Genomic DNA, 24,220 nt, shown 5'->3' with positions numbered 1-24,220 from the left:
GGAGCTGCCCAGGGCACTGCGGGGAGAAGCTGTGGGTGGAAGGAGCCCCCCTGGCAGGGCAGGGCAGGGCAGGGTCCTGCTGGTGCCCAGAGGCTGCTGCCTGGGGCAGGCTGCTCACAGCTCCAGAGCACTCCCAGGGTGTCTCAGAATGGACTCCACAAGAGAAATGCCAGAGCAAGGGATTCTTGAAGAGAAGCATTCTGTGCTTTGAGATTTCTCCTCTTGCTTTGCTGGGTGGCAGACGACGAAAGGAGTTTATTTTTCCATTATGATAAAGACACTGAGTCCCCCGTTCTTGTTACCTTCTGTTAGGTTAGAGCTGGTCCTTAGACTCTGAACTTGGGGAGTTGTCCCTTAAATATGTCCTGGGATAGGAGGTGTCTGCATGGCAGACCTGAGCACACAGCTGGTGGGACAGTCTGTGAGCAATGGCAGGGAGGAGATGTGGGGACAGGGAAGCAGCTGCCAGCAGGGCCAGTACCTGGCAGCAGAGACCTGGGCAGGGAGGGAGAGGGAGCTGCTGCACGGAACACCAAGGGAGGAGGGAGTCAGGCACTCCCTGGCAGGCCTGCAGTGCAGGCACCTTCTCTGCAGCAACCCCCTGCTCTCCTCTGCCACCCAGCACAGCCTCTGCCCTCAGGGGCTTTAGGGCATGAGCCACCTCCTCCTCAGCTGGACCTCCAGAAGAGGAGAGGAGCCTGTGTCCTGCAGTGTGATACACAACGAGGAGGCTGAGTCCCTGCCCTGCAGTGTCATGTCCATAGCTGAAATGCAAGCTCAGAGAGTGGTGATTTCTGTGAGAGAAGGAGTGGGTTTTACTCAGAGAAGTTTCTCTAACTTTTCTCTCTTTTTTTCTCAATGGACCGGTCCCAGAGACAGCAAATGTCCAACAGCAGCTTCCCCAACGAGTTCCTCCTCCTGCCATTCGCAGACACACACGAGCTGCAGCTCCTGCACTTCGGGCTCTTCCTGGGCATCTACCTGGCTGCCCTCCTGGGCAACAGCCTCATCCTCACAGCCGTAGCCTGCGACCACCGCCTCCACACCCCCATGTACTTCTTCCTCCTCAACCTCGCCCTCCTCGACCTGGGCACTATTACCACCACTGTCCCCAAAGCCATGGCCAATTCCCTCTGGGACACCAGGGCCATTTCCTATGCAGGTTGTGCTACCCAGGTCTTCATGTTTCTTGTGTTTGTAGCAGCAGAGTTTTATCTTCTCATCATCATGGCTTATGACCGCTACGTTGCCATCTGCAAACCCCTGCACTACGGGACAATAATGGACAGCAGAACTTGTGTCAACATGGCAGCAGCTGCCTGGGGCTGTACTTTTCTCAATGCTGTGCTGCACACTGCCAGTACATTTTCCCTTCCCCTCTGCCAAGGCAATGCCCTGGACCAGTTCTTCTGTGAAATTCCCCAGATCCTCAAGCTCTCCTGCTCAGATGACTACCTCAGAGAAGCTGGGTTTCTTGTTGTTAGCTTCTCTTTTGTATCTGGGTGTTTTGCTTTCATTCTTTTCTCCTATGTGCAGATCTTCAGGGCTGTGTTGAGGATCCCCTCTAAGCAGGGCCGGCACAAAGCCTTTTCCACGTGCCTCCCTCACCTGGCCGTGGCTTCCCTGTTCATTAGCACCGGCACATTTGCCTACCTAAAACCTCCATCCATGTCCTCCTCCTCCCTCAGTCTTTTGCTGGCAGTTCAGTACTCGGTGGTGCCTCCAGCAGTGAATCCCCTCATCTACAGCACGAGGAACCAGGAGCTGAAGAATGCAGTGTGGAAAGTGATGACTGGACATTTTTCTGAAGCAATAAACTGCCCATCTTTTACATACTGCTCATAATGTAACATTACAGCTTCAGACCCAATATATTTGGTGCTTTTTAATTTTTATGTTTTAAATTTCATTTCCGTCATTCATGATAGAATAAGAAATGTATTTGTTCATCCTCTTCCATTTCAGTATCTACCTGTCTATTGTGACATAGGAACCTGGTGTGAAGGAGCCAGGCTCTCTGTGTATTTAAATAATAGGAAGGACCTGGCAATGACTTGCTTGCCTGAGATCCTCCCTCAGAGACATGTGGTGGAGCTGCAGGGGCACTTGGCTGTGTGAAGAGGTGGAGGGAAAAAGAATCCTGGCACAGCAGCAATGTCAGGGAATCCCAGGGCTTGGTCTGTCTGGAAGTGCTTTCCTTCACCACCCATGCTCTCCTACGGAACCCTTGTGTTGCTGTGAGGACTGATTGCTCTTGTCGCTTGCTCACCGTGCTGCCTGTTTGGCAGTCCTGTGTCCACAGGCAGGGACAGGCCAGGGGCACTTCTCTAACACAGCTGGCTCCACACCAGCATCTCCAGCATAATAGGGGATGTGTTGAGGTCAGTGTCTGAAGGCTCAGCTCTTCTCCCAAAGCTGCTCTCATGGATATTGCAAAGGGATGGACTCATAGGAGGCTTGTTGCTTCGTTTGTTTCTCTTCCATGAGTCTCTGACTCTGAAGAAGGCTGGCTGTCTGTGCGCACCCTCCATGGCCAAAGAACCACTTGTGTGGGAGGCAGTCAGTGCCAGTGCCCCCCACCAGCTGCCTCTGCCTTCCCAGCCTGACCAGCACGGCCCTGCACAGTGCCCCCATGGCCCCATGCACCACAGCCCCCTCGCTCTGCAGAGCAGCACCATCAGCTCGGGGGCTGTGGGCAGCATGGGCAGGGGCTGCAGGAATGGGTGCTCAGGCCAGCCCAGACGTGGTGGGCTGGGGCAAGGCTGTGTGGGACATGGGGTGTCCCGGGAGCAGAGCAGGGCGCTGTGTGTGTGCAGTGCTGCCTGAGGAGCCCAGGGCCAGCAGTGTTTTAGTGTGCTGTGCTGGGAAGCAGGGCTGTCCTGGGGAGCTGCAGGATGCCCAGGGGTTGGGAATGTCCTGCAGATGGCAGGAGCAGAGACACTGCCTTTGACCTCCACTTCTCCATTTTCTGCTTTAGGGCCAGCCCAGCCTCAGCTCCTCTGTTGGGCTGGGCTGGGCTTGGCTGGGCTGCACAGAGGAGAGGGAGGTGTGGAGAGCTGGGGAGGGTCTGGACTGGGCTGGCCTCCTGGGAGAGGCTGGGGGGAACCACAGTGCAGTATGGGCTGGGCCCTTGTTCACTGGATATGGATATGACCAATGCCAAATAACATGACTTTCACACTAATTCCTTCTCTGCAGAGCTCTCAACACTCTCCTACAACATATATTAAGTTCTTGATTTAGTTTTCCACACAGCAGTGGCCATTTCCTTCAGGATGCCCTGGACTTGCTAAAGGCTGCATGGGGAACATGACTCCGGATGTGTGGGAGGCCTTCTGAAGCATGAGCTGGTTGGCAGGCAGAGTACCTGAGGGATTGTCCAGGGCATCCCCTGTGCCCGGTGCTCCTGGGGGGGCTGGGAAGAGGCCACCTGAGCACAACAGCTCCTTATGGTCCTGTGGATGCTGGCTGTGAGGTCACTTCTGTCCCAGCACCTGGCTGGCCAACAGCAGGGAGGCAGAGCCTCTGAGGTCATAAAGGCCATCAGAAAGCTGCCCCCAACAGGGTGACATGTTACAGGAGGCCAGGGGTAAGCTGGAAGAATAAAGGTGGGAGATCTGGGGGAGGGAAGAGGGGTTTGGCTAACAGAAAAGAAAGATTTTGAAGAGGTAAGAGGGGTTCAGTTAAGGCTGATGCTGCTAAAAGACTCACTGGAAAAATATTTGTTTTATTTCCTGGCAATATTTCTAACCAGGAACCTGAAAACCTGGTGCTACCCTAAATGCTATCCCTTACACTCAAAGGAATCCACTGCTCTCATCCCCAACCTCAAATCCTACTTTGAAGTCCAGCCCGCACCACATCAGCACATTCCATTATTTTTAACTCATTGCTCTCAATAATCCATATCGCTTAATCCCTAGCATTAAACTGCCAGCCTTAACACCAACCCTCGTCCCATAACAAACCATATAATAAATGCCTAACCAGAAATCTAGCCCATACCCTAAACACTGACTGGGTACTCAAAGCAGAACACCAAAGCCTCCCTATAAGACTCTGCCCAATCCCTAAACATGGAATGCAAGATCTAATCCCTAAACTCTGTCTTGAATACCTAATCCTCAAATCCCTCATTCCTGCACTCTTATCACAAAACTCAAGTTGCCTGGCCCCATGAGGCTGAGAAGGGCTTGAGAGTTTCTGTAGCAATTGCTTGGTCTTGGTAGAGGCAGGTAAGGTGACATGGACCTGGTCAGGTCATAGGGCTCAAGGAGGAAATGGGTGGTCAGCTGTGGTCAGCTGTGCCTCAGGATCTCAGGAGGCAGAAGGAGGCCCATGGCTGTGCAGGTGGGTGTCAGGGCACTTCTGCCTGAGGACCTGATAGGCCACCTTCAGGCACATGGATGGTCAATGAGGATACCATTTTTGCTCTCATAAGCAACTGAGGAACTGCTGACATGCAGCTAGTGTAAATCTTTATTTCAAGATCATTCCTACTCTACTCCACTTGCCGAGGTGATCGGCTCTGGGGCAGACGCGTTCTGCAGTGGAGCGGGGCATAGGGACAGGCAGGGCTTTTTTTCCAGCATCGAGGCCACTTGAGGGAGCCGCCAGGACCCGGCAGCCCTCGTGAGGGAGGCTGACGAGGTGTAGGCAGAGCCAGCAGCACCTCCTCCCCGGCCATTCAAAAGCAGCCCCTAGGGAGAGCGAGTGACCAGGAGCGCAGCGAACAGGGCAGGCAAACAGGGCGTGACGCATCAGAAGGGCGGGGGGCAGCAGTTTGCGCGGCAGTTCGCGCAGGCAGGGTGAGCAGGGGGGTCAGAGATGGCAGAACGTTCCCCCCCACCACCCATATGAACAACTCTTCTAACGGCTGTCGACCACTAGCTGGGCTGCAATGGTCTACACCAGGCAGACTGCTCTCTCTAGACAGTCTGTAACCACCCAGACTGACTGCCTGCCCAAAAATGCGGCAGTTCAGGTCTCTGGATGCAGGGAGTGTCTGAGCCTGTTGCTGCCATCTGAGGGAGGCAGAGGCTCTGTGTGTGTGAGGTGCGAGCAGGTGGATGACCTGGTCCGCCTGGTGGCAGAGCTCAGGGAGGAGGTGGAGAGGTTGAGGGCTATCAGGGAGTGTGAGCGGGAGATAGACTGGTGGAGCAACTCCCTGCAGGGCCTGAAGGAGAGGTACTGGGGTGAGACAACTCAAATGGGGGTGGACCCCCTTCCCTGTCAGGCACCTAGGAGTTAAGGAGGAATGGAGACAGGCCCCTGCTTGACCTCGCAGGCGACGCCCCCCCACCACCCCCACCTTCCCAGCTGTGTGTACACAACAGGTTTGAGGCCCTAGAGCTTGAGAGACTGGCGGGTGAAGATGAGGTAGAAAGTCTACCCAGGAGGATACCTAGGGCGAGGAGGTCGACTCCACGCCTCAAGACTGCCTCCACCAAGAAGGATAGAAGGGTAATCATTGTAGGCGACTCCCTTCTCCGGGGGACAGAGGGCCCTATTTGTCAGCCTGACCCTACCCATAGGGAGGTCTGCTGCCTCCCTGGGGCCAGGGTCAGGGATGTTGCCAGAAAGCTTCCCAAACTGGTTCGCCCCTCTGACTACTATCCACTTTTGATAGTCCAAACTGGCAGTGATAATATTGAAGAGAGAAGCCTGAAGGCTATCAAACAGGACTTTAGGGGACTGGGACGGTTAGTGGATGGAGCGGGAGTACAGGTGGTGTTTTCGTCCATCCCTATAGTAGCAGGTAGATTAGCAGTTACAGAGTGGACACGGAAAGCCCACCTGATTAACGCTTGGCTCAGAGGCTGGTGCCAACACAGAACTTTTGGCTTTTTTGACCATGGGGCGCTTTACTCGGCACCCGGCCTGAAATGTAAGTGCACAGGATCCATGTCCAAGGATACATGAACTCCTCATCCTGGTGGTGATCAAGGAAGAGGAGGACACTTTTTCAGCACCGTGCAAGGCAGTGCACAGCAGCTGTCCCAGTCCATGTCTTTTCTACCTCCTGCAGCCACTGCAATGAGCGACAGTCACCTTGAAGGCTTATGCCATGCTCTTCTGATCAATGCAGAGGTTTCAGATACCCAGAAATATCAGAAATGGCCTCAGAAACCAATGTCCAGGTTATCCCATCTATTTTTATTCACAGTTTCTTATCCACATGCTATCTCTCCTCCAGCTGGACTCCTCTCTTCCCACATTATTCCTTTGCTAAGGACCCCCCCAGTGCATCAGCTGCATCATCTCAGTACTTTGGAAACTTGGTTGTACATGTTACACGGGGGCCATGTCCATGGTGGAGATGGAGAGAAGTTCCTTTCTACTTCATGTCTCCCACGTGGCTGTCTCATGTGGAGAAATCTCAGCTGATGAGCTAGAGGCCTCAGAAAAATTTTGTCTCTCCATAAACCTCCAGAGAAATATCTTCATCTGTCCAAGTGTTCATCCAGCAATGATCTTTGTGTTTTGTGTTTGCTAAAAGTTGAGAGGCAGACAGCCCTTAAAATTGTTATCTCCAGTGAGCTAAAGCAGCCCTGTGTTTTAGTTGTTCTCTGCTCTGTGTTGAGGAAGGATTTAGCCAGCTGGCATTGAGCAAACCAGGTTCTTTGCAAGGAAGCATCAGAGAGGTGATTCCGCCTCCATTCTGCTCTCATGAGACCCCACCTGCCTTGCTGCATCTAATTGTGGGGCCCCCAGTGCAAGAAAGGTATAGACCAGTTAGAGGGGCTACAGTACAGGGCAATGATAAGAGGGAACAAATAACTCTCCTACAAAGAAAGTCTGAGAGTGTTGCAGTTTTTCAACATGGAGAAGAGAAGGCTCCAGAGACTTTATTGATTCTTTTCAGTATTTCAAAGGAGCTCATGAGAAAGAAAAACTTTTATTTTATTTATTATTATTAATTTTATTTTATTTTATTTTATTTTATTTTATTTTATTTTATTTTATTTTATTTTATTTTATTTTATTTTATTTTATTATTTTATTTTATTTTATTTTATTTTATTTATCAGGGTCTGTAGTGACAGAACAAGGGGTCATGATTTTGAACTGAAAGGGCGTAGATATAGGTTAGATATAAGGAAGAAAGATCTTAGGATGAGAGTAGTGCAGCACTGGAAGAGGTTTCCCAGAGAAGTTGTGAATGCCCCATCTCTGGAAGTGTTCAAAGTTGGGATGGAACGGCCTTTCAGCAGCCTTATGTATTGAGAGATGCCCCTGACCATAACAGGGGCATTGTACTAGATGATCCTATAGTCCTTTTCAAGCCTAAATTGTTCCTAGATTGTATCATTCTTTGATTCTAAGATTCTATGACTATCACACTATGATCTAGTTGCTGCTTTAAGCGTCAAGGAGTTCATAGCTTTTACTTCCTTTATGTATTCTAACGCTGTCTTTAGGCAACTCCTGAACTATGTTTTTACAAAGTCTTTCATGTCTACTGACTGAAAAAAATGTTGATGAGACCATCCCTTATGGGAGGTGAGCCTCATTACATACAATCTAGAGCTAGCACACAACTGAGCAGTGTGTTTTATTGATTATTAAGCTTTATCATACTTTATTTTAGTTTCCTTGCAATTAAGAGTCATTCTTCTCCACTTGTGTGCAGCCTGTTCTCTAAGGAAAGCAGGAGGGAGTTGGGACAAAGGAGCTACAAGGTGCAACTGCAGACTTGAGTGGAGAATCCTGATGTCAGGAGAAGTGATGCAAGTCCTAGGGGATCAATGAGAGAAATGGTGAGAGCTGGAGAGGTGAGGAGCAAGTTTGTCTGTACAGTGTCAAACTTCTCCTACCTGTCCAGACCTCTTTAAGAGACTCTTAGGCCTCTCTGTATCTCAATAAACCCCAAGGTGTAGTTGCTGACAACTTTATCAACTTCAGCTCCTGAGAGGAGACTGATGAAATCTCTCAGAAAGCCAAAGTCAGAAGCCAAACCCAAAGTCCTTCAAAGCATTGATTGGTCCTGCTGAGGGCCATTACTGACAAAGCCCCATGGACTCCTTAGGGCAGGTAATTTGAGGCCATGATTACAGGTAGGCCAAGGCCCTGTGCAGGTGTCTCTGAGGCTGAGAAAATGCTGGCTTTGTTTCATCAAGCAGAAAGACCAAGCCTTGCTTGCAGCTCTGGGCAGAGAGGCCCTGCCCCTCATGTGAATCTCCAGACTCTTCCTCCATCGGTGGGATGTGTGGTATGCAGTGCCAAGTGAAAGACAGTGGTATGAAACCTCTTGGCCTCTGTCAGGAAGTGCAAAGAGGAGACGAACCCCAACTGCTAAGAGGACAACATGTCTCCTCCCAGGCCCTGGTGGCAGAGAGACTTGCCATAGCCAAGGGCACAAGACCGTTGTTTTCTTGGCTAACTCTCGCCTTGCCAGTACCGTTGTCCATCTCTACCACTGGCTGTCCTATGATGTCCCACACCTGTTCCCATTTCCCTTCAGGATACAAACACCCATCTTGCTTTCCTACAGTGGTCCAACCTTGGCGTTTCCATAGCTTCATTGATATCTCTACCTCCCTAGTTTTTCTCTCACATGCTGTGTCCAACTACCAAGAAAAGCTCCATCATCTTTCAAACTACCCTTCAGAAAAGGCATGCTAAATCATCCTTCTTGTTTCCTGTTATCTGACTAGACAGAAGGAACCTCACCTTAATCTTCCAAGCCACGTGGCCTTCCTGCTGGCCTTTCAGCTATTCAGTTAGACACAACCAAGCCACATGCCTCTGTATGTCATGTATTCAGGCACAAGGGACTTGAAAACCCACATCCAAGGCAGCTTCTGAATGGGCCTTTCAGGTACTTGAGCAGAGGGCGTCACACAAGCACCATGCCAGCCAGCTGCCTTCTGCTGGCCTGTGAGAGACGTTGGCAGATGTGAGCCTAAAAGGCCACCTGCCAGCCAGGAGGCAAGGGTTGACCTGGCAGATACTTCACAGAATGGTACCTCCCAGTGCCTTGCCCAGCCATGCTCCTGCTGCTGGTCTCTCAGCTCCAGAGGCAGAAGTGACCTCGCAGTCCCCACAAAAGCCAACTGCTTCCTGCTTGATTCAGACTTTCTAAGGCACAGGCGACACCTTATAATAACGTACCTACAAGGTGTCCTCCTTGACGCCCAACACCCACAAAATAAAAGCAAAGTCGTTGTCATCCTACAAGGCCATGCATCTCCTGATGGCCTTTCAGCTTCTCTGATGGGCAGGAGAGAGCGTTGTGCAACCTCTGTTAGGCACTAGAGTAGCTATGATGTTGAAATAACGACTTACACTTGCAGCGTGCCAGTGGCTCATCAGTTCCTTATGACAGCTAAAATGCCACCCTCATAGACCAGCCATGTGCCTGGAGGTGGCCTATCAAGCCCTCAGGCAGAAGTGCCCTGACACCCACCTGCACAGCCATGGGCCTCCTGCTGCCTTCTGAGATCCTGAGGCACATCTGACCTCAGCAGAGCATCCCCACCCATCTCCCCCCTGAGCCCTATGGCCTGACCAGATCCATGTCACCCCACCTGCCTCCTCCAAGACCAAGTCATTGCTGCAGGACGTCTCAAGCGCTGCTCAGAATCATGCAGCCAAACCGCTTCAGTTTTGTGATAAGTGTGTAGGAATGAGGGATTTGAGGATTAGGTGTTCAGGTTAAGGTCTAGGGATTGGATCTTCCTTCCATGTTTAGTATTGGGCAGAGTCTTAGAGAGAGGCTTTGGTGTTCTGCTTTTAATACCCAGTCAGAGTTTAGGGTATGGGCTAGATTTTTGGTTAGGGTTTTATTATGTGCTTTGTTACTGAATGAGGGTTAGTGTTAAAGCTGACAAATTAATGCTACGGATTAAGGACTAGGGATTACCGAGAGCAATAGGTTAAGACTAATGGTAACAGGTTATGTGTCTGGGATTTGACTTCAAGGTAGGATTTGAATTTAGGGATTACAGCAATGGATTCCTTCCAGGATGAGGGATAGCATTAAGAGTAACACCAGGTTTAAAGGTTCCTGGTTAGAAATATTACCAGTGGTCTAACATAAATGTTCTCCCAGTGAGTGTTGCACCAGCAGCAGCATTACCTGAACCCCTCCTAAATCTTCAAAATCTTTCCTTCCTGTTAGCCAAACCCCTCTTCTCTCCCCCAGAATTCTCAGCTTTATTCTCCCAGCTTTCCCTTGGCCTCCCCAAATTTGTCACCGTGTTGGGGGCAGCTTTCTGATGGCCTTTATGACCTCAGAGGCTCTGCCTCCCTGCTGTTGGACAGCCAGGTGCTGGGACAGAAGTGACCTCACAGACAGCATCCACAGGGCCACAAGGAGCTGTTGTGCTCAGGAGGCCTCTTCCCAGCCCCCCCAGGAGCATTGGGTGCAGGGGATGCCCTGCACAATCCCTCAGGTACTCAGCCTGCCAACCAGCTCAGGCATCAGAAGACCTCCCACACATCCTGACTCACGTTTCCCCATGAAGACTTTAGAAACTCCAGGTCACAGTGAAGGAAATGTGTGGAAAAGAACTATGCAAATATTTTAGGAAAACTTTGAGAACTCTGCGGAGAAGGAGTTAGCATAATGAATACTAGTATTGCTTTATTCATCTGGTTTCCCAAAGGACCATAGTGCCAAAAAGAAGTGACCTGGAAACTCTGTTCCACCTGACATGATGGCAACCTTAGAGAATAGTTTATGGCACTTGGGCTTCCTCAGGATCATCTCACTGCACCAATACTATGGTCACTCTCATATGGACAAGGTAAAGACGGACTCCTGATTTAGTAATTTAGTGTCCGTACCTAGAGAAAGAAACCACCTGTGTGAGCTGGGGCGAGAGCCCGGTGCTGCGAACGGTGGTTGCAAGGGGCTGATCTAGGGCCATTGCCCTGGGGCAGCATCTGCCAGGGCGTCCAGAGAAGAAGGGCCTAGCCCAGCCCCTGCTCTGCTGGTCCTCCCTGTCTCTCCCAGGAGACCAGCCCAGCTCAGCCCCTCCCCAGCTCTCCATACTTCCCTCTCCTTTCCCCAGCCCAGCCCAGCAGTGCAGCCCAGGTTGGTCAGGCCCCAAAGCAGCAAATGGAGGAGTGGAGGTCAGTGGCAGTGTCCCTGCTGCTGCAATTTGCAGGAAATTCCCCTCCCACAGGCATTCTGCACGCCTGTAGGCTGGCCCCGCTCCCCAGCACAGCACACCAAAACACTGCTGGCCCTGGGGCTCCTCAGGCAGCACCACTGCACACACACACACAGCGCCCTGCTCTGCTCCCGGGACACCCCATGTCCCACACAGCCTCTCCCCAGGCCAGTCTGGGCTGCCCTGAGCAGCCATTCCTGCAGCCCCTGCCCATGCTGCCCACAGCCCCTGAGCTGGCAGTGCTAATCTACAGAGTGAGGGGGCTGTGGTGCGCGGGGCCGTGGGGGCACTCTGCAGGGCCGTGCTGGTCAGGCTGGGAAGGCAGAGCCAGCTGATGGGGGGCACTGCCACTGACTGCCTCCCACACAAGTGGTTCTTTGGCCATGGAGGGTGCGCACAGATAGCCAGCCTTCTTCAGAGTCAGAGACTCATGGAATAGTCTGAGCTGGAAGGGACCCACAAGGATCATCAAGTCCAACTCATTTCCAATGTCAGGAGAAGTTTTGGGGTGATTCACTCAATCCAGACTGTGAAATTTCACTGATTGAATAACTAATAATTTTCCCAACGCCTTTCCCATTTCCTGTTGTTGCAGAGCTCTGCTTTGTCTGTGGAATGCAAATAGTGATCACATTTCTCTCTGGACTACCTTACCATCAGTAAAAGAAGTAAAAGTAAAGATGGAAGGAAAAAATAATGAAAATATCTCGGTCTGTAATGAGTTGCATTATCAGTGATATGCAGATGACAGTAACTACTTTGCTTCTGAAAAACACGCAGACATCACTTTCCACACTGCATCTTTCAGCACCTGATTCCTCATGCTGTAGATGAGGGGGTTCACTGCTGGAGTCAACACTGAGTACAGAACTGCTAGTAAAATATTCAGGGATGAGGAGGACATGGATGGGGGTCTCAAGTAGGCAAATGTGCCAGTGCTGATGTACAGGGAGACTATGGCAAGGTGAGGGAGGCACGTGGAAAAGGCTTTGTGCCGTCCCTGCTCTGAGGCAATCCTCAGCACAGCCCTGAAGATCTGCATGTAGGAGTACAGAATGAAAAAAAAAACACACTAAAAGTGAACATGCAGTAAAAACAATAATCCCAGCTTCTCTGAGGTAGGCATCTGAGCAGGAGAGCTTGAGGATCTGGGGAATTTCACAGAAGAACTGGTCCAGGGCATTGCCTTGGCAGAATGGAAGGGAAAATGTATTGGCAGTGTGCAGCACAGCATGGAGAAACCCACTACCCCAGGCAGCTGCTGCCATGTTGACACAGGTTTTGCCACTTATGATGGTCCCATAGTGCAGGGGTTTGCAGATGGCAATGTAGCGGTCATAGGCCATGATGGTGAGAAGGTAAAACTCCGCTAGAATAAAGACAGCAAACATAAAGACCTGGGCAGCACAACTGAAGAAAGAAATGGTCTTGGTGTCCCAGAGGGAATTGGCCATGGCTTTGGGGAGTGTGACGGAGATGCAGCCAATGTCAAGGAGGGCGAGGTTGAGGAGGAAGAAGTACATGGGGGTGTGGAGGCGGTGGTCGCAGGCTATAGCTGTGAGGATGAGGCCGTTGCCCAGGAGGGCAGCCAGGTAGATGCCCAGGAAGAGCCCGAAGTGCAGGAGCTGCAGCTCGCGTGTGTCTGCAAATGGCAGGAGGAGGAACTCTGTGGGTAAGCTGCTGTTGAACATTTGCTGCCTCAGGGCATGGTTGGCTGTCCATGGGGGAATAGACGGTGACAAGTTAGAGAGACTTTTCTGAGCAAAACCTAAACCATATTTCACAGAAACCTCCTCACCAAGACTGCATCCTCGCTGCATCTTCATCTGAAGAAGACTTGCTCCTGCCTGGAGCTCTGTGTTTCTCTGCCTAAGGGTGCCACAGAGAACATGCAGACTCTCTGTAGGCTCGGCAGGAGTCAGTACAACCATACAGTATATGCTAAAGAGCACCAGGGATGGATATCAGGCATCCGCTGGCCAGAGGCATCTCCCTACTTAAACGTGCTGAGAGGGAGTTCCAACAATCCCACAAGAAACAATGAAGGTGGTGTTGGTGCTGTCTGTAGACTAAAGAGTGTGGAGCGAAATTGTGAGGTTCCTCAAAGACCTACAGGTCTCTTTCAGTGTAATGCCCTGTGAGTTTCAGTCACTTCTACAATCCTGACAACAGCATTATCATCCCGACTGCCCTCGAAAAGCAGGAAGATTAAAGCAGAGACCTCAGAGAGTGCCTTCCCTTCAGGTACAGGAGGTGTTGTTCTTGCCTTTCAGGAATCTCCCACAAAGATGCCCTGGGGGTGCTGTGGAGCTCTGAGCAGCCTGCCCCAGGCAGTAGCATCTGGGCACCAGCAGGACCCTGCCCTGCCCTGCCCTGCTGGGGGGCTCCTTCCACCTGCAGCTTTTCCCCGCATCTCCATGGGAAGCTCCCCGGGCAAGCTGAGTGCTGAGCCTGGCAGGCAGCAGAGGCCCTGCCCCGGCACACAGCCCCTGGGGCACAGCAGGGACCCTGATCTGCACCACAGCCCTGGCCATCCCTGCCTGCACCCTGCCTGCACAGCCTGCAGCCAGCCTCGTGAGAAGGAACAATCATGTTCTGTCCCTCTGACAGCTTTGGCAGATAATCCCTGCTCTGGAGGTTTTCACTCCTCTCTTATGCAAGGAAACTCTGAGGGTTCTTCTGAAAAACCCCTACAGGCTGCATGATTTGCCAGCAAATGTGGAGATTGCACCAGGAACAACTGCTGTGTTGCCCTGCAGCCAGACACTTACCCTGTTCAGGGCTGGGAAGATTTCTCCAACACTGAGCTCTCAGCATCCCCCCTCCACACTGCCTTTAACATCTCCCTCCCTTCTCCCAGCCGCCCTTGTCCCCTGCAGGCAGTGCCCCCAGCCCTGCTGCGCTGTGCAGAGGAGCTGCTCCTGGGCAGAGCTGTCTCTCTGCAGCGCTGCCCGCTTGCCAGGAGCTCCCTTTGGGCCCAGGAGCCCAGCCCAGCTCAGCAGCACAGGGAGTTCTTCAGAAGTCCCTGGACCTCCAGGGGAATCAACTTTGAAACGGACTGAAGTAATCACTGATGTTCCTTCCCTCCACTGGGGAAGGAAACTCATTTCCAGCACTGTCGTTACTCATATCAGGAAAAGTATGATGTCCAGAAATCACCTTTCCATGTCCTGGTTTTAAGCAGAACACTCACACAAGGACAGGGAGGGATCTGCCTTCCGTCTGATGAGGGGAGTTTTTCATCTGAGTCAACCAAGGCATCTCTTTCTTTTTTTGCAGTCCAGATGCTAGAAGGGGTTCAGCTGCCTCTCATGCCTCACACAAGCCCACAGGAGCTGGGATTCCTCTTGCCTTTGTGCAGGTGGGCACAAACCAGACATCTGCATGTCTGCTGCGTGTCTCAGCTCCCAGCACATTTAATGGAGGTGGAAGGCAGGAGGGAGATGTTCAGATGCAGACACCAGGTGACATTGGAGGTGCCAGAGTGACATTTGAGTGACATTTGTGGTGTCAGATTTCTCTGGGTCATAAACAGAGATGATATGAGGAAACTGCTAGCAGCTGTAGCACAATGGCAAAGAAGTAAAGGCAGGACCTATTCAACCTCTAAAGACTTTATTGCTCTCAAATCCATTTAAATTTGAAACGTAGATGCGAAATATGCCAAGATAAATATGTTTGGGGGATATAATACCTCCATTTATGTTATTGGGAGGACATGCATTTTTGGAAATATCTATATAAATTTATATTTGCATAGAGGGAACTTCCTCATCTTGCTGGGACATGTCCCAGACCTTTGAAAACAATCATAAATCTTCTAGACAAGCTACAAAATTCTGAAAATGAAGACTACTTACACACCGAGAAGAACAACAACACAACATCTTTTTATTTATTTCACAGAATCACAGAATGGTTGTGGTTGGAAGGGCCCTCCAGAGATCATCTAGTCCAACCCCCCTACTCATGCAGGCTCACCTAGAGCATGTTACACAGGATCGCATCCAGGTGGATTTCGAATATCTCCAAAGAAGGAGACTCCACAGCCTCTCTGGGCAGTCTGTCCCAGTGCTCTGTCACCCAAACTGTAAAGAAGTTCTTCCTCATATGGCAATGAAATCTCCTGTCATTCAATTTATACCCATTACCCCTTGTCCTATCACTCACCACCACTGAGAAGAGTTTGGCCCCATCCACTTTACATTGTCCCCTCAAGCATTTATAAAGGCTGATAAGATCCCCTCTCAGTCTCCTCTCTAGGCTAAACAGACCCAGCTTGCTTAGTCTTTCCTCCCAGGACAGATGCTCCAATACCTTAATCATCTTTGTGGCTCTGCGCTGGACCCTCTCTAGAAGTTCTACATCCCTTTTGTACTAGGGAGCCCAGAACTGGACACAGTACTCCACGTGTGGCCTCACCAGGGCTGAGCAGAAGGGGAGGATCACCTCTTTTGAACTGCTGTCCACACTCCTGATGCAGGCTAGGATCTCATTGGCCTTCTTGGCCACAAGGGCACATTGCTGGCTCATGGCTAACTTTTCCACCACGACCCCCACGTCCCTCTCCGCAAAGCTGCCCTCCAGCAGGTCAGCCCCCAACCTGTACTGGTGCCCAGAGATGTTCCTCCCCAGGTGCAGGACCCTGCACTTGCCCTTGTTGAACCTCATGAGGTTCCTCTCTGCCCATCTCTCCAGCCTGTCCAGGTCCTTCTGAGTGGCCGCACAGGCCTCTGATGTGTCAGCCACTTTGACAAGCTTTGTATTATCCACAAACTTGCTTAGGGTGCACTCCGTCCCTTCATCTAGATCATTGATGAATAAGTTGGATGGCACTGGACCCAGTACTGACCCCTGGGAGACACCACGAGCCACAGACCTCCAACTAGACTTGACACCGTTGAGCACAACACAGAGCTCTGCCATCCAGGCAGTTCTCGATTCACCCCACTGTGCACTCATGGATCCCACAGTTCCGGAGCTTGCCCAGGAGGATGTTATGGGAGACAGTGTCAAAAGCCTTGCTGCAGTCAAGGTAGACAACATCCACTGCTCTCCCCTCATCCATCCATCCATCCAGTCATCTCATTGTAGAAGGCTACCAGGTGGGTTAAACACAACTTCCCCTTGATGAATCCATGGTGACTGCTTCTGATCACCTTCTTTTCCTCCATGTGCTTAGAGATGGCCTCAAGGATGAGCTGCTCCATCACCTTTCCAGGGATGGAGGTGAGGATGACCGGCCTGTAGTTGCCTGGGTCTTCCTTCTTGCCCTCCTTGAAGACTGGAGTAATGTTGGCTTTCTTCCAGTCCTCAGGCACCTCTCCTGTCCTCCAAGACATTTTGAACATGATAGAGAGTGGCTCAGCAATAACGCCTGCCAGTTCCCTCAACACTCTCAGGTGCATCCCATTGGGGCCCATAGGTTTGTGGGTGTCTACCTTGCCTAAATAACTTCTAAGCCAATCCCCTTCACCATGGGGAAAGTCTTCTTCCCTCCAGGTTTTCCCTCTTGTTTCCAGGCTCAGAAGTGCTTGGGTTCTAGCCTTAGCAGTGAAGACCAAAGCAGTGAAGGCATTCAGTAACTCCACCTTCTCTGTATCCGCCATCACCAAGGTACCCACCTCCTTTAGCTGAGCACTCACATTTTCCTCAGTCTCCCTTTTGCTGCTGATGTATTTGAAGAAGCCCTTCCTGTTATCCCTGATGTCTCTCACTAAATTTAATTCTAACTGGGCCTTGGCCTTTCTCATTGCATCCCTGCATTCTCTGACAATGTTCCTAAATTCAACCCAAGTGGTCTGTTCCTTCTTCCACATCATGTACGTTTTCTTCTTCTGTTTAAGTTTTCCCAAGAGCTCTTTGCCCATCCATGCAGTTCTCCTGTTCCCTTCCTCGAATTCTTTCTTGTAAGGATGCACCAACCCTGAGCTTGGAGGAAGTGGTGCTTGAATATTAGACAGCTCTCCTGGACCCCCTTTCCCCTCGGGCCCTGGCCCAGAGGATTATTCCAATTAGGTCTCCGAAGAGGTCAAAGATAACTCTCTTGAAATCCAGGGTTACAGTCCTCCTTTTGCCCTGATTCCTCCTCGCAGGATCTTGAACTCCAGCATCTCATGATCACTGCAGCCGAGACTGCCCTCAACCTTCATGTTTCCAACTAGACCATCTCTGTTTGCTAGCACCAAGTCCTGCAGCGCCCTTCTCCTTGTTGGCTTACCTACCACCTGTATCAAGAAGTTATTCATAGTGGTCTGCAGTAACCTCCTGGACCATTTGTTCTGAGTTGTGTTGTCTCCCCAGCAAATATCTGGGTGGTTGAAATTCCCCATAAGAAGCAGGACCTGAGAACGTGAGGCAACTTGTAGCTGCCTGTAGAAGGCTTCAGCCACTTCCTCTTCCTGATCCAGTGGCCTGTAGTAAACACCCACCACACTGTCACCCCTGTTGGCCTGTCCTTTGATCCTCACCCATAGGTTCTCGACTTGCACTTTGTCCCCACCTAGGCAGAGCTGCATAGATTCCAGTTGCTCACTGACATAAAGAGCAACTCCACCACCTCGCCTTCCTGGCCTGTCCTCACTAAAATCACAAAGCTGTCCATGGCCACATTCCAGTCATGGGAGATGTCCCGCCATGTCTCAGTCATTGCAACGAGATCATAACCCTGCAACCGCACACACACCTCCAGTTCCCCTTGGTTATTCCCCATGCTGCGTGCATTTACATAGAGGCATTTGAGTTGGGCTCCCAATGCATCTGCCTTTCTGGATGGGGCAACTTTAACTCATCCATGTGGGCCTGTGGGAGCTCTCCTGTTAAGCTCTGTTCCCTCTCTAGGCTCTGGGCATCCTTTGCTGGCTCTGGTGTTCAGCTGGCCTGAGTGGGATGGCATGTCATCTCATACCTTATCCCCAGCATCCCTGATGATATCTCCCATCGATACAAACTGGAGTCAAAGGCATCCTACTGCTATGCCACAATTGATATACCTAAAGCATTTTTCTCCATTCCTTTGCCAGCACCATGCAGGCCACAGTTTGCTTTAATTTGGAAGGGAGTCCAGTCCACCTGAAATCAACTGCCTCAGGGGTGGAAACACAGCCCTACTATATGCCATGGACTGATTCAGACCGCCCTGGAGCAGGGCAAGCTCTTGAACACCAGCAGTACATTGATGGCATCATTATGTGGGGTTAGAAAGCAGAGGCTGTTCTTGAGAAAGGAAAGAACATGTACTAAATCCTTCTGAAATATGATTTTGCACTGAAAAAAATAAGGTCAAGAGACAGGCACACTGGATCCTGATGCAGGCTGGCCATGGTCAACGGGGCCACTGCAGAGGCACAGGCTGGGCATCGTTCAGCAGGTGGTGAGCAATTGCATTGTGCATGCTTGCTTTGTACATATTATTATTATTATTATCATCATCATCATTATTCTCTCTTCTTTTTCTGTCCTATCAAACTGTCCTTACCTCAACACGTGAGCTTTTGGGGGGTGAGGGTGAGCTGTGTGGTGCTGAGGTGCCTGCCAGGTTAATCTTAATACTTATAATTTCCTATCAATCAGTATAAAGTGCTTAATTTACAGTCATCCTTATGGGAAGGTAAACCTCACTGAAGACATTCCAGATGAGGAGCTTGCTTTGCTGTTTGGAAAATTGCTGCATGTTTTCCTGTTTTTTGTTTGAAAATGAGGAAAAGCCCTTCTGTGCCTGTGTGCAGCCAGGTCTCTAAGGAAAGCAGGTGGGAGCTGGTGCAAAGGGGCTGTAACATCCAGCTGCAGACTTCAGTGCAGAAGTCTGGTGTAAGGAAAAGTGATGCAAGTGCCAGGTGGCCATGAGAGAAATGTCAGGGTTGGGGTGGAGAGGAGCAAGGTTGTCCATGCACTGTCAGACCTCAAGAGTCTGCTTTTCCTCCCTATGGACGTCTCCATCGGAGAAGCCCTGGATTAATATCAATTGAAGAAAGATGCTCAAAGCTGAAATGCAACAAAATTCAGCTTTTAAAACAAGAAAAGATTTTTATTAGGTGTTTTTTGAAATCTTCCCCCTTAACTACACCATGAAAGCTCTCCAATTAGTTGTCCAAGTCTTGAAGACTTGAATAAAACCATGGAAGACATATGTTTCCTTAGGTGTTTCTGCATTTTAATGAATTCCATGGTGGATTTTGGTGCTCAGTCTCTGAACCTGAGATACTGAGAGGAGAATGATGCAACTGCTTGAGAAAGTAAAGTCAGAAGGAAAAGTTGAAGTGACTTGGAGTATTAATGGGCCCCACTGAGGGCCATTACCAAGAGATTCTCCTCAGGGACTTGTTAGGGCAGAAAACTGGAGGCCATCCTTACAGATAGGCAAAGCACTGTGCTGAGAAAACTCTGGGTTTGTTGTGGTGAAGTAAAAGGGCCAGGTCCTGACTCCAGCCACTGGGAGGGAAGATCCTGCACCCCCATGTCTGGCTCAGGGCTCTTGCTGGGGGTCTGTGGGATTTGGTGAGCAGTGTGCTGCCACGAGAAGAACAGCGGTATGACACCTCCCTGCCTCTGCACAGGGTCTCAGGAAAGCAATGACCGCCCTTGCAATGACTATATCTCATCTCCTCAGAAGCTCTATGCAAGGGGACAAAAATGTCAGGGCTGCTGGGGCCTTCTCTTCTTGCCAGCACCCACCTCTTTGTCCTCTCCAGACTTCCCTATGCTGCCCCACACTTTTCCCTATTTCCTTGAAGGCTGCAGACACCCATCTCTGTTCACCACCTTGCTCTCAGCCCGGCATTTCCGTCGTTTCACCGATGTCTTGTCAACCCTCACCAGCTGTTCCTTGAAACACAAAGCCATGGTCTGATCACAGACACTCTTTGGGTGACCTGTGGCACAACAGCACAACCCTTTGGGGGACATTTCTTCCTCTTCATGGCCAGTGCCAACCTTCCAAGGTGCACTTTGTAGCAGTTTTTTTCTCTCCTGCTCTTTCCTACTACCAAAGAAAACTCCATCAGGGTGGAAACCACTCCTGAAGTAGGCATCCCAACCCATCGGCCTTCTTGCGGCCTGTCTGCCAGCCAGCCAGAAGTCACCTCACCAGCATCCTCCAAATCATGGTCCTGCTGCTGGCCTTGCAGCTTCTTGTGTAGACACAACCAAGCCTTGTGCCGCCTGCTGTCCACTCAGTACTCAAGCAGAAGGGACAGTACAACCCATATTCAGGCCTTCTTTCTGTCTGGATCGTCCTGGGCATGTAGGCAGAGGGGATCCCACAGTCAGCATGCCACCCAGGTGCCTTCTGCTGGCCTAGCAGGACCACTGGCAGATGTCAGCCAAAAAGTACAGATCCTAGGTGAAAGTGTGACCTGTCAGATACTTCAAACAGAAGTGACCTCACAGTCCCTTTCCGTGACACGTTCCTGCTGCTGCCCTATCAACTGCAGAGACAGAGGTGACCTCACAGTCCCTTCCACAGTCACATTCGTACTGCTGGGGCAGGAGATCCTGAGGTAGAGCTGAGCTCATCAGAGCATTCCCACCCATCTCCTCATTTAGGCATTTAGATTTAAGTATTAACGTAACAGGTTAAAATAGGGTAAGGGCCTCATATGACTGCTTTAAGTCAGCTTTATGGTGAGATCAACATTACCTGAATATTCTTACCTCTCCAAAATCATTAGCGTCTGCTGTCCAAGCTCCTCTTTCCTCCCTCAAATCTCACATCTCTCCTGGCCAGGCTCCTCCTGCCTTCCCCATATTAGTCATCTTCTTAGGGGCAGCTTTCTGATGGCTTTCATGAACTCAGAGTATCTTTCTCACCTCTGTTGGCTCCTCTGTTCCTGAGAAAGAAGCAGCTCCTAAGCCAGCATGGAGAAGGACACAAAGGCTGTCGGAGCACCCTGCACAATGTGCCCAGCAGCTCTGCAACACCACAAAAGTGCGCTTCCTGCCTATATATTTTGGTTACAGAATGGCTCCTATGGACCCAGGGTAACTTTTTCCATGGCCTCATGAAGGCTTTGTGTTCCCTCAGGCATCTGGGAGGCAGTGGCCCCCTCTGTGTAGAAAACTGAAAGCAGCCCTGAAGGATGAATGAGGCAAAAGCTGAAACCTCTGACATGACAACACCTCTTCAAGACCTTTTCCTCAATGGGGCTACCAGGTACTTAGGAAGAGAGGATCTCACAAACGATGTGCAAAGCAGGTGCATCTGCTGGCCTATCATGGAGACCAGCAGATGTGAGCCTCCTTTAGGCTCACAGATCCCAGCCAGGATTCAAGGGATGACCTGTCAGCTACTTCATAAAGAAGTCAATTCACAGGCTAACAGCCATTCGCTTCCTACTGGACTTAGAGCTTCTGAGGCACCACTGCCCTCCTAATACCATACCTACAAAACACCCCCTTCTTGGGCCAGAGTCTGCCCAGGTAGAAGTGAGCTGGTTGTGATCCTTCAAGCCCATGGCACTGCTGCTGGACTCCCAGCCTCTCTGACACACAGCAGCCAGTTCTGTGCCACTCCTGTGGGGTGCTGGGGCAGGAGGGACCTTGCAGGCAGTGTTCCAGCCCCGTGCATGTTGGCGGTCTCTCAGCTCCTTGTGCACAGTGAAGATCATGCTCACGTCCAGAAGCCATGTGCCTGAAGCTGGCCTAGAAGACACTCAGGGGAAGCGCCCTCCCAGCCCCAGCCCCAGCCCCAGCCCCAGCCCCAGCCCCAGCCCCAGCCCCAGCCCCAGCTGGCAGTGCTGCTCTGCAGAGCAAGGGGCTGTGGTGCCCGGGGCGCAGGGGCACTCTGCAGGGCCGTGCTGGTCAGGTTGGGAGGCAGACCCAGCTCATGGGGTCACTGCCATTGCCCCAGGGCTGCAAGGAATCACTCGCCAGACTCCTTTGCTGGGGCTGCTGTGTGCCCTGGGGCTGCAGAGCTCTCCTCAGCCTGCTCACACCAGATTGAGCACTTGAGCTCTGGTCAGTCCACCTTGGACAGGCTCACGTTCTGCAGTTGTCTCCCAGGCTCATATTGCCCCTGCAGATCACCTGGGCTCTCCTGGAAGCCCCTGGCTCCCTCCAGAGGAAAAAATAAAACAAACAACAACAAAAAATCCTCATCTGCCATCAGCACCATCATGTTCTGTGGAGCCCGAGTGTCTAGGAATTAGAAATATTCATCAGCTGCATGGCCACTAGCAACTAACAGGGAACTTGTGAACCAGCCCCAGATCCCTAAACTCCATGCTGGGACTCTGCTCTCACCACACCAAGCCCATCTGGAAAGCAGCAAAGCACAGAGCCTCTTTGGAGTCTCTTCCTTGGGCTTGTTCTTGACAGCAACTTTGCAGGAAGGCCTGCAGTTCAGGCAGTGCCCGGAGGAGATCCCCTCTTAGGAGGGAAGTGCTGCAGCAAGTGGAGGCCAGCTGTGCCACTGCCGTGCCCACTGCCTGTCCCTGCCTGCAGTCCCAGCACAGCCCCACAGCAGCACTGGCACCAAACTACAGGAGCAGCCGGGCCTGACCCCACCAGCAGGGCTCAGCAGGAGAGGGCGGCAGTGGCAAGAGAGCAGCTCTGCAGGCACCAAGTGCTGGTGCTCCCTGGCCGTGCTGCTGGGATGGGACTCTTTTCCTCAGCACCCCTGCACACGGGCACTACCCCTGCAGATCCAGACCAGGTCTCAGAGGAAGGATGTCAGACAAAGAAGGCAGTGCAGGCTCCTTTCTTTTGTTTATATTCACAGAGAGCCTGGCTCGTTGTGTGAAGAGTCTTTGAGCTATGCTCAACAAGTAGATAATGAAATGGAAATGGGAAGAATAATACAATTTTAATGTGCAAAATTAGCCAAATTAAAAATAAGGAAACATTGTAATAAGTATACACACACACACAGACACACATAATATTGAGCGTTCCTATAATAATTGATATTATCACAGAACCACAAAATCATCTAGGCTGTAAGAGACCTCCAAGACCACCTAGTCCAACCTATGACCTAACACTTACAAGTCCTACACTAAACCATATCACTAAGCTCTACATCAGAACGACTTTTTAAGACCTCCATGGATGGTGACGCAACTACTTCCCTGGGCAGCCCATTCCAATGCCTAACAACCCTTTCAGTAAAGAAGTTCTTCCTAACATCCAACCTAAACCTCCTCTGGCGCAACTTTCACCCATTCCCCCTCGTCCTGTCACCAGGCACGTGGGAGAATAGACCAACCCCCACCTTGCTACAGCCTCCTTTAAGGTACCTATAGAAAGAGATAAGGTCGCCCCTGAGCCTCCACCAGGCCAAACAACTCCAGCTCCCTCAGCCGCTCCTCACAAGACTTGTTCTCCAGACCCCTCAACAGATTCGTTGCCTTTCTCTGGTCTCGCTCGAGCACCTCCATGTCCCTCCTCTAGTGAGGGGCCCAAAACTGAACACAGTACTCAAGGGGCGGCCTCATCAGAGCCGAGTACAGGGGGACAATCACTTCCCTAGTCCTGCTGGCCACGCTGCTTCTGATACAAGTCAGGACGCTGTTGGCCTTCTTGGCCACCTGAGCACACTGCTGGCTCATATTCAGCCGACTATCAACCAATACTCCCAGATCCTTCTCTGCCAGGCAACTTTCCAACCACTCATCTCCCAGCCTGTAGCGCTGCTTGGGGTTGTTGTGCCCCAAGTGCAAGACCCAGAACTTGGCCTTGTTGAAGTTCATACAGTTGACCTCAGCCCAGCGGTCCAGCCTATCCAGATCCTCCTGCAGAGCCTTCCTACCCTCAAGCAGATCAACACATGCACCTAACCTGTTGTCGTCTTCAAACTTACTGAGGGTGCACTCAATCCCCTCATCCAGGTCATCGATAAAGATATTAAAGAGAACTGGCCCTAAAACTGAGCCCTGGAGGACTCCACTTGTGACCGGCCTCCAACTGCTGGTCACTAGTGGAGTTCTTCATTCACCACAACACTTTGGGACCAGCTACCCAGCCAGTTTCTAACCCAAAGAAGCGTACACCAGCCCAAGCCAAGAACAGCCAATTTCTTCAGGAGAATGCTGTGGGAAAAGGTGTCAAAAGCCTTACTGAAGTCAAGGTAGACCACATCCACAGCCTTTCCATCATCCACTAAG

The 24,220-nt window shown here is 51.1% G+C and overlaps 1 protein-coding gene across 1 annotated transcript; it reads left to right on the top strand.

Moving 5' to 3' along the window:
* Positions 1–858: 858 nt before the first annotated feature.
* Positions 859–17,284, top strand: LOC310887721 (olfactory receptor 14A16-like; the record flags this gene model as incomplete). Its single annotated transcript, XM_083813896.1, has 2 exons — positions 859–1,728; positions 17,216–17,284. The coding sequence occupies 2 exons, from the start codon at positions 859–861 to the stop codon at positions 17,282–17,284; spliced, it is 939 nt and encodes a 312-aa protein (XP_083670022.1).
* Between the last annotated feature and the right edge of the window lie 6,936 nt (positions 17,285–24,220).

This window comes from Anser anser (genome assembly GCF_964211835.1).
Source record: "Anser anser genome assembly, chromosome: 29".
Classification (NCBI taxonomy): Eukaryota; Metazoa; Chordata; class Aves; order Anseriformes; family Anatidae; genus Anser; species Anser anser.
This window is presented reverse-complemented; position numbering and strand designations above follow the sequence as displayed.